The sequence below is a fragment of the Stenella coeruleoalba genome, assembly GCF_951394435.1.
Source record: "Stenella coeruleoalba genome assembly, chromosome: 4".
NCBI classification, from domain to species: Eukaryota; Metazoa; Chordata; class Mammalia; order Artiodactyla; family Delphinidae; genus Stenella; species Stenella coeruleoalba.
Genome location: NC_137149.1, coordinates 142,246,300 through 142,257,480, shown reverse-complemented (window position 1 = coordinate 142,257,480; position 11,181 = coordinate 142,246,300). Strand labels below are relative to the sequence as shown.

At 43.5% G+C, this 11,181-nt stretch overlaps 1 protein-coding gene across 6 annotated transcripts in view; it reads right to left on the bottom strand.

Annotated features, from left to right (window-relative positions):
- Positions 1-5,791: 5,791 nt before the first annotated feature.
- The window catches only part of FAM13A (family with sequence similarity 13 member A), a 356,108-nt gene continuing 350,718 nt past the window's right edge, over positions 5,792-11,181 (bottom strand). For all 6 annotated transcript variants that reach the window (XM_079920400.1, XM_079920402.1, XM_079920401.1 and 3 more), the window contains one exon: positions 5,792-10,475. In XM_079920400.1, coding sequence (XP_079776526.1) covers positions 10,349-10,475 — 127 coding nt within the window. In that variant the 3' untranslated portion in view covers positions 5,792-10,348. The remainder of the gene's footprint in view (positions 10,476-11,181) is intronic.

Sequence of the window (11,181 nt, the reverse complement as noted above, 5' to 3'; positions counted from 1 at the left end):
ATCTATAGATTCAATGTGACACCTATCAAAACCCCAATGGCATTTTTCACAGAAATAGAACAAATAATTTTAAAATCCGTATGGAACCACAAAAGATCCCAAATAGCCAAGGCAATCGTGAGAAAAAAGTATAAATTGGAGGCATCACACTTCCCGTTTCAAAGTATACTACTATAGCTATAGTAATAACTATTTCAAGCTATACTACAAAGCTACAGCAATTAACATAGTATGGTACTGGCATAAAAAAGAACAATTAGACCAACGGAACAGAATCAAGAGCCTAGAGATAAACCTTTGCATATATGGTTAACTGATATTTGACAGGAAGCAAAGAATACTCAATGGGGAAAGAATAGCCTCTTTAATAAATGATGTAAAAAAAATAAATACATGAATGAATGAATGTATGATGTTGGTAAAACTGGATAGTCAAATGCAGAATGAAATTGGACCCCTCTCTTACACTATTCACAAAAATTAACTCAAGATAAAGACTTAAACACAGGACCTGAAACTAAAACTCCTAGAAGAAAACATAGGGAAAAGGCTTCCTGACGTTGGTCTTTGCGATGATTTTTGGATTTAACACCAAAAGCTCTAGCAACAAAGACAAGACTTGATAAGTGGGATTATATCGAACTAAAATAGCTTCTGCACAGCAAAAGAAACAACCAACAAATAAAAATGCAAACTATGGAATGGAAGAAAATATTTGCAAACCATGTATCTGATAAGGAGTTATTATCCAAAATATGTAAATAACTCATACAACTCAACAGCAAAAATAACCAAACAATTTGATTTTAAAATGGGCAGGAGAACTCAATAAATACATTTTCAACTAAGACATACAAATGGCCTACAGGTACATGAAGAGGTACTCGGCATCACTAAACATCAGGGAAATGCAAATCAAAACCACAAGGAGATACTCATCTCACACCTGTCAAAATGGCTATTGTCAAAAAGACAAAAGGTAAGTGTTGGTGAAGATGTGGAGAAAAGGGAACCCTTGTGCATTGTTGGTAAGAGTGTAAACTGGTATAGCCACTATGGAAAACATTATGAAGTTTCCTTAAAAAAATAAAAATATAACTATCGTACGATCCAGCAATCCCACTTCTGGGTATGTATATATCCAAAGGAAATATAAACAGGATCTTGAAGAGATGTCTGCACCCCCATGTTCATTGAAGCATTATTTACAATAGCCAAGATGTGGAAACAACGGGTCTGTCAAAGGATGAATGGATAAAGAAATTGTGGTGTATATATACCACGGAATATTATTCATAAGAAAGAAGGGAATCTGGCTATTTGTGACAACATGGATGGACCTTGAAAGTATTAGGCTAATTAAGTCAGAGAAAGACCAATACTGTAGGATCTCACTTATATGTAAAATCTAAAAAGCCTAACTCATAGAAACAGAGTAGAATGGTGGTTACCAGGGGCTGGGGGTGGGGAAAACGGGGAGATGTTGGTCAAAGGATACAAACTTCCAGTGATAAGATACATACGTTCTGGGCATCTAATTAACAGCATGGTGATCACAGTTAATAATACTGTACTATATACTTGAATGTTGCTAACAGAGTAGATCTTAAATGTTCTAACTACAAAAAAGAATGATCATTATGTAATACGATGGAGGTGTTAGCTAATGCTATGATGGTAATTGCTTTACAATGTATTAGTGGTTCAAATCAACCTGTTGTACACCTTAGACTTACACAATGTTACATGTCAATCATCTCTCAATAAAACCGGAAAAAATAAAGGAGAAAACAGCCAAATCACTGTTAACTGGATGATGGAGAGAAAGGTGGAATGAAGGAGGGCATACAACAGAACGTCAAAACAGATCTGAGGTGCAGCCCAATGAACAGAATGTTCTGTTAGGGTCAAGCACAGAAGAGGAAGTATGTAAAATCAAGGCTAATATGCAGAATTTTATCATTTCCTCTCAAAAAGAAATGCAAGCTTTGGTTGTCTCCAGTTTTCTTTGGCTCTTAAAAATGGAGCCAAGCATATTTTAAAATATGCTTAGATAGCTCTAGAATATCTAAGAACATGATGCCCATGTTGCCTTCGTACTACTTAGCTGGGGTTGCTTGAGTTACGAGTCTTCTGGTTTGTGAATGTCTTCATTTTTAAGAGATGCCTTCTTGGGGCATTGATAGGCACACTGGCAGCCTCCACCTGCAGACTGATCTTGGGGAACAGTATCTCACAAAGCTGAAGAGGAGCTTGTGATAAGGAAGACAGTAGGTCCTCATGTCTTCAGAAGAGGTGAAAACTCTCCTGCAGATTAGATCAAGGCAATTCTCCAGTTGGATGTGACACAGAAGCTACCACCACGCCTTTCCAACCCAGGTAAGGAGGGATTGGTTAACTTCCCTCGTGGAGTGAGAAACAGGGATATGCAACAGAATAGGTGCTGGAGGAAGTGTCCACCCCGTTGTGGGCAGATTCTCTGCATCTGTATTAATAACAGCCTCTCCCACGGATTAGCTGATCCAGGCTTTAGTGTTTTATTTCCTTCTAAAAGTAACGGAGTTATGTGTGGCATGGAGAAAATCAGTTCAGATGTCAGCATTTTTTTTCTTCCGAGAGTGGCTGGATGCTTGGCAGGGTGCACAATCATACGGCCTTCAGATCTTTTAAAAGCTGATTTTCCTGGGCCTAACCCCGGGGGAACTGGATACAATCTCTGGTTATTATTGATTCAGTTCCCATTGGTGTTGAACTTCCTGAGAAATTAAATAAGATCTAAAACTCACACACATACACTCCTCAGGTGAAGGGAAACTCTAAACCAGGTTAGTTTCACGGTCACCTTGTTTTTAGGATTAGGAGAAAAAGAAAGCCAAAGAGCAGATTTGGAAATAACCCCAATGCCTACAGTGTCATAAGAGGCCCGGGGCTCCTGAGAGCAAAGGTCAATAGTGAGCGCCAACTAGGTACTGGCTCGTGGCCCCACAGGGACCGGCCTGCCACTGCCAAAGGCTTCTTGTTAAAAACGTGTCTCCTGACCTTTCGTGCCTGGGCTCTCCCAGGAGCTCAGATGCTGGTATAGCAGACTCAAGGGCTCTCAAGTTCAAGTTTGGCAGACTGTTCGGAGAAGAGACCTGGAGTTGCTGAATTTATGAGGTAATGGGGGGCAGGGCCTCATTCAATGAGAGTGGAAGGTCATTTGAACCCAAAGCTTGCTCTGCTGCTGGCCCGAGCAGTGGCACCCCGACTTTGCCCCCTTGGCGCTGATGAGGGAGTGGAGGATGACCCCAGGCCCCCTCCCAGTCTCAGCCTTGTCCACGGGCTTGGTGAAACACAGGATGCTACTGAGGGGCCTGCCGAAATCAGAGCAGCTCTTCTCCCTGGGGTACGCTTCATTTTTAGTTGTTTAAAAATACAGCCTGAGGGCTTCCCTGGTGGCGCAGTGGTTGAGGGTCCTCCTGCCAATGCAGGGGACGCGGGTTAGTGCTCCGGTCCGGGAGGATCCCACATGCCGCGGAGCAACTAAGCCCATGCGCAACTACTGAGCCTGCACTCTAGAGCCCGCAAACCACAGCTACTGAGCACAAGTGCCACAACTACCGAAGCCTGCATGCCTAGAGCCCATGCTCCACAACCAGAGAAGCCACCGCGATGAGAAGCCCGCACACGGCAACGACGAGTAGCCCCCCCTTGCCAAAACTAGTGAAAGCCCACGCACAGCAACGAAGACCCAACACAGCCAAAAGTAAGTAAATTTATAAAAAAAAAATTAAGAAAAAAGTAAAATAGATAAACAAGGGCCTACTATCTACACAGGGAACTATATTCAATATCTTGTAATAACCTATAATGGAAAAGAATCTGAAAAAGTATATATATATATATATATATAAAACTGAATCACTTTGCCATACACCTAAAACATTATAAATCAACTATACTTCAGTTAAAAAAAGTAACAGTTACAGAAAAATAACAGTATCTCAAAATATCTTACCAAGAAGTACTCAATGCTGTAGAACCAGAAGCATGACAAGGATTTCTCAGCATCTTTGAATTGCTTTTGAGAAATTAAAGGAAGATTCAAACGTGTGGAAGATATGAGTTTCAGAACTCACAGTAACACATGATTTATACACACAAAGGCTCAGCTGAGACATGGAAGTCCAGAGGTCTCGGATTTGGTTCTTGCTGCGTTTCGCACCGGGCCGCGTTCCCCGGAAGATGCTGCACAACTCGGATCCACCCTGTGGTACAAGCCTTGTCGATGGAGAGGAGCAGTGAGAAGCAGGCTGTCCACAAGCCCAGCTCCTGCCAAACCCCACTTGTCGGCCTGCCAGCCAGCATTCTGAAAACGCATTTGGGAATTTCTACTTTCAGCTTTTACTGAATATGAAATCCAACTGTGTATTTATAGCCTTGATAAGCTGACCCAGCTTAGGGATAACCCCGATACATTTTGTCTTACAAGATTCAGAATCCATTTCTAGAGGAGGTAATAATGAGGCTATTGAAAGGAGCGACGAGGACTGTCCTTCTCTCCCAACCTCCCCCCGTCGGTCCCTGTTCTGAAATTCCCATTCAGTTCGTCCATAGTGCTGCAAACTGATAGAGGAGGAGCAAAAACATTTCCAGGGGAGTCGGGGAGGCCGTCTGGAGGACCATCAGGCTTTTAAACAGGCTGTAGAAGCTGGTGTCCTTGGACCAGCATCACGTTCTGGTCACTCGGAGGGGCGACAGCAAAACAGGACTTAAGAAAATGAAGGGTCGCTATGTACTGCTTGCCACTTCTGCCTCAGTTTTATTACTTTGGACCCAGTGTTTCAAAAGGTAAGTTACTCAGACGAGCTTCAGTGTTTTTTTTTAAATTTACTTATTCCATTTATTTTATTTTTGGCTGTGTTGGGTCCTCGTTGCTGCACGTGGGCTTTTCTCCAGTTACTGCGAGCAGGGGCTACCCTTCCCTGTGGCGCGCGGGCTTCTCACTGCAGTGGCGCCTCCCGTTGTGGAGCACGGGCTCTAGGCGCGTGGGCCTCAGTAGTTGCAGGACGCAGGCTCAGTAGTTGCGGCTCGTGGGCTCAGTAGTTGTGGCTCGCGGCTCCAGATCGCAGGCTCAGTAGTTGTGGCGCACGGGCTTTGTTGCTCTGCAGCATGTGGGATCTCCCTGGACCAGGGCTCAAACCCATGTCCCCTGCATTGGTAGGCGGATTCTCAGCCATTGCACCACCAGGGAAGCCCGAGCTTCAGTTCTGACAGAACGCCAGGCCCCTGTGCCGTCAGCAGTGCTGCGTCTTCATGCTCCGAAGTCAGACATCTTAGTTCAAATCCTGGTATCAGTCCTGGGACAGGGTCCTTGCTCCAAGCCTTAATTTTTTTTTTTTTTAATTTCATGTTTAGTATACTCTGAGTGTGTACTTGAGTCACTTCAGTCAGGCGTCTGTAACGCATGCAGCTTAAAGAACACCTGTGGGCCTAACCTCCACCGACCACGAGCTACTCACCTCACACAACTGCAACGTGCCTTTTCTTCCATGTCACAGTTTTCTGGTGGCCTCGTTAGCTTCAGAGTAGTGAGTGGTTCACATATTTGCGTGTGATGGCCTCCGAGACTTTGGAAATGTACTTAAACAGTTGTTTTTCTTAATGCCTTTCTTTCTGCACCCCTCCAGCCCCTTCCATTAATTGCTTCAAAGGCAGCCGAGCAGAGAGCACAAGCCTGTTTTCCTACTGACCATCACGGGCATGTCTAGCTTGTACCCAGTTTGCTTCAGCTTCCAGTGGCCTGCCTGGAGGGGAGGCTTCTGAGGAGCTCAGGGGAGCAGCATGATTCCCTACATAGGGAAAGGTCAGACCCCACAGAGGGTTCAGTCACACGTTCCTGACGCTGTCAAAAAATTCAGGACACTCACAATTAAAAATATTTTATTTATGTTCATACAAAATACAGCCATGTACAAAAATGTACATAACATTTTCATTCAGTTTACATTTTACAAAAGGAACAACTGTAATTTCAAATACTTTCTGCTTACATGTCGTGTAAACATTGTTCTGGGCCCATGTTATTTACTAAAATTGCATCCACTCTCGGAGATTTTCATGATTGTGTAGGTGCTTTCAGATTGAGAGACAGATCTGCCGAATCGATTTCTCAAGCTGCGCACGTGGCCACGACTGGCTGGATTCCAGACAAAATGAGATCCTCTAGAGACATACCTGCACTTTCATAGCAATGTGAAGTTGTAGATGTATAGATTTCATTTTAATACACATCTGTGTGTACCTGCAATTGACCTCAGCTTATCCACATACATCTGTTATGAAGGATCACGGTGGAAGAGTGTGGATGCCCCAAGGGCGCGATCTCTACTCTGGAAAGTGGCTGAGGCCACGGCGCAGCGGCTGACACGTAGATCACCATCTCTTGGAGCTTTGGCCGTGTCAGCTGCCCTGTGAAGAAGTACCAGTATGCACAAGTTCAGTACCTACGGACTCGAAAACACGTGTAGCCTATCTTTTGACAAAATGTACTCTTCAGGAGATTCTGAGGGTCACGTGGGGGAAAAAAATATAACGGAAGGGAATTAATCAAAGAAAAAGCAAGCACACTCCGGCTTCTGCTAAACCCGTGGCCTTCCGAGGAAACACTGCTTTAACGTTTTAGCCCAGTTTTGTCCCTCCCTATCGGTTTAACCAAGTGGAGACTACGAAAGAATACCACAGAGGTGCTGACCTGGGTGCAGAAACTACCACTCCTCACCTCGGAAGAAACCCCCCCCCAGGATGCAGTGTGCCAGGAAGACCTGTCTTGAAAGCAAAACCAATTTAGACTACAACCAGATTTTCACAAGGCAGTTAAAAGAGATGATGGCGTTCAGCTATAAATATACCATCAAAGGTAGTGAGGTATACAGCCTTAAGAAATATACCCTTAAGAAAGATGGCATCTTCACGATCAGATTAAGAATCTCTTAAAAAATTCATCAACAAACTTTAAATTTTGATTTTCCTTATAAATCTGTGATCAGTTCTGGATACAGGGCTCAATTCTGTCTACTGAGAATTAGGCAGTCCCAGAAGGAACCAACTTAACTGGCACCATGGCTGCCCTTTGATTCTGATAATCAACTTAACAGTCACCTTATAAGGAATTCTAAGCGCAAGGCACAACCCTGAGGCACTTGTCCTGGGCTAGAAATGACACACCTGGGAGCAGGCACACCCTATAACAGGCTCTTCTGGCACCACGCAAGTGTTGCATCAGGAGGAGAGAAAGCAAAAATCACACTGATGTTATATATAGAGGCATTGCCGATCCCTGCCTTGCCAATGAATAATCACCTTTTGACTTCAAACCAGCAACGAAAGCCATCTACTTATTAGCTCACAATAAATTATAGCTAGCAATTAAAAAAAATAGTTCTCCAGCCTGAAATGTGATGTGTTCTTTCCTGGGACTTTTCCCTGAATCGGAGATCACTGAGATTGTGCAGACTTCCTTCTACCAGCACCAAGACAAACTTCGGCTGTCCTGAAAAACTTCTCAGCGGGCCCTTATCCTAAACCTCGCACATACCTGTCTAAAAAGGAAAATACAGACTCAACGCTTCAAAGATGAAATGCAGTAATGATAACATACTTAATATAAATATCTATTTCAAGGTTTGCTCCAGGCTAAAACATAATAAAGAGCAAATGCTTGGGAAATGACAAGCCTCTGCTATCTCTGATTCTTACAATCACACGGCCAAGTTTATTCATGCTTTGCTTCTACTTATCATTGTTATTACATAACCCTTGACATTTATTTTGTTGGCATGTGCTCATAAACACACACACATTCCCCACAGAGCAAAGGAAAAACCGCAGTCCGGAGTATTCTGTGTTAGGCCAATTAAGACACTGCCTCTAGGGCCTTGAGACTCTGGGCTGCAAAAAATGGTTGCTATGGAAACAAATTTACCTCCGCATTTCTGGCAGAGCCAGAACCTATGGACTAACCTGTCTTCAGATAGAATCTCCTGTAAACAGGGCTTCCCTCCCTTAATTTGGGCACCATTCTAGGAAGTATATTATTATAAATTACAAAGGAAAACATGACATTCCATACACATTTTACTATAACTCGGTGTCTTCTTTTATTCAATCATACAAATTTGAATGGGGATTCCTGAATAAATCTTTTACTTAATTTACCTTTGGCAGAAACAAGAGATTTCAAAACATTTAGTAGCTTCTCATTTATATAGCTTTTTCTCTTTTAAAGTTCTATAGCATATTAGTATTTGCAAAACAATACTCTTAGATGTGCTTTGAAAGTTAACTGGTAATGATGTGATTTACATTATAGCTTATGTAAGAGATTACTTAAAAAGGACGAACTAGACATGTATTTCTTTTCAAAAATACAATTTTTGGTCATGTGAATGATTCATGTTCAGATTTCAAAAATAGAAACGTCCTAAAGTGCATCATTTTATAATATAACTCCTTGAAATTATAGCAATCTGCAATGTAAACAGTAAGGCAAAGAATACCAAGCTATATCTCTATTGCAGGATTCTGTACTGTCTTTAAGTACGTGGATTCAACCAGGGCACTTTCAACATATAGCTCATGCTTTTGGATGATTATTTTTAAGAGCAAATTTAAAGGTATTCTTTTTCCCCTACTCCTGACTTCAACGATTTTCAACCGACAGAGAGCTGCTACTTCACTTCAACAATGGAAAATGCTGCTACAAATCCAATCTGACCAGACAGTTTCTCAAGAACCCATTTTGGAAACTGACAACTGATCAGGAAGGAGTTTTATCCTTGTTATTATTATTAAAGAAAACAAAATGGTACCCTTTGCTGTCCCGTTCATCCCGCAACATTATCTTCAAAAGGCAGAGCCTGCTGAAACACCTTCTCTTGGCAACCAGCGGCTGGTGGGCAGACACCTGTGCTCAACCTCACAGAGCAGAAACGTGGGCCAGGATGGGCAGGCGGAACCAGGACCCACTTTCCTCAGCGCAAACACAGAAAGTCAAAAAGTAACAACAAATCACAAGATAACACCGGCACACTGGAGAGATGAATGATCTGGTGTCTTCAATTCCCTGGTCCCTCCAAAATGTCTAATATAGACAGTTTTGTGACACCGTCTTTGAAAAAATTAGAATCATCATTGGCTATACACCATTATTTTTTTTCTCTTTATACATGATCTTGAAAATAGTGTGATTTCGATTCTGTCTTAGGCTGAGCTCTCAGGGCTATACTTACCCTTCAGGAGATTTTTAGTGCAGGTTTACTTAAAAAAAAAGAAAAAAAAATTAAAACTCTGGTAAGTCCTCAGGAGGCTCATTCTCTCTCACGATCCTCTACACTTAAGCTAAGAATGAAGCAAGACCCTTTTGTTCGGCTAGAGCCAAAACAAAACCAAGCCCCAAATAGGCTGCTGGCCTCGCCCAGTGTTTGATGTTAACATCTGAGGCTAATAAGTGCAGTCAACGTTCAGGAAAGGATTCTCCAGGCTCTTCACCGCTGCCTAACTTAAAAATCAGCACAAATATTAGCTACTTCTCTATCCCCTCTGTCCTCTGCAGATGGTCCAGCCCTAGTCAGGGATCACAGCCCTCTATCAGCTGAGGACATCGTGAAGAAACACACGGTCAAATAGAGGACTGCACGGCCATTCTGGGCAGACGCGGCTTCCATCCACCTGAGAGCTAAAGGGGAAGCGATTCACACGAGTGGGGAAAGGCGCAGCTCTGTGGAAAGGTCACGAGGATGGTCAAGGCAGCAAACAGGGCTCCAATGCAGGTTCCCACTTGACTGGGTCCAAAGAGAGCCCGTGCTCTCTTGGGCTGGGCCCATGCTCTCTTGGGCACCTGCACTGGATGTGCACAGCAAGATCGCTCTACAGAGTGAAGTCCTGAGCTTGTTTTTGTCACAGTCCGACAGAGAACAGGCTGCTTCTCAGTTATCCAGAGAAGAACAGTGTGTATCCTCTGTAGATGAGTGTGTCTCAATGTAGTGATTCGTCGCTGCCAGTTGTCAGCGAAGCTTCCGCTACAGCGTCTGTGTGTGTCTGTGAGCGCTCGGGTGCACGGAGATCTCGACTTTCCCTTACACAACTCCTACATGGGGGCAGGTGCGCTCCCTCCATCTAGGCGGTTTCCAAGGCAGGCAGTGGAAACTGGAGACGATCCCAGTGGCCCAGAGGCAGAAGAGCTACTCTCTTTGTAGGTCCAGCTCCAAGGCTGCCTTCCAGTTTCTGCAGAGCTGCTATCTGCCAGGGGAGGTGGGGGGCACATTCACCCTGCACCCCCAGCCCCCTTGGCTCGGGTAGGGCTGCCTCCTCACACGGACTTGGAATCAGTGTCTCTCTTGCTGATGAGCACCTCCAGGAGCCTCAGTTTTGCCTTGATGTGCTTGTATTCGTTGTATTCTTCAGCCATAGAGGTGCGGTCTTCCTTCTGGACGTTTCTGACGGAAACAAAGGGAAAAGGGGCTGGTGATCACGTGCTGTCTCTTCTAGAGGATACTGTTCCTCAGGTGAAGGACCATCATGTGGAAATGTGCAGTTGATCACCCCATAGAATCAGTGTTGCCAGGCATCACTTGGTATCAAGACTGGAGCTGGGTTTAGACAAGCAGTGAAAGACAGTGTCCCCAGAAGGCACCATGCAACTGAGTTTCAGAGTTAATCTGGCATCTTGAAGCATGATGGGAAAGACTAAGAAATGTAGAAACTTTCTCTCTCTGCTGCTGCTACGTATGAATTCATACTACAAGTCTCCGTACACTGAAGTCCTTTACTTACACTTAATGCTTTCTCACTTCTATATACTTCACCTAATGAACCATTACATTTCTGATTAGCAATTGGTATACCCGTAATTTACAGGGTTTAAAAAAATAGTTAATACTCCTACTTACTATAAAAATTAGTCTTGGAATTCAGCAACTGGATCACAGAATACTAATAAACCTTTATAGTTTACTGAGTCATTTTACATGTATACTTTTTATGTGCACAAGTATTATACTTGAGAGCTGATTATAGGGTGAGCACCATGCTAAGTACTCTGAATCCATGATCTAATACAACCCGCAGGAGAACCTGACGAAATGCCGCCGTTACCCTCATCCTCAACCGGTACTGCCCTGCTTCTCATCTCACTTGGAAACG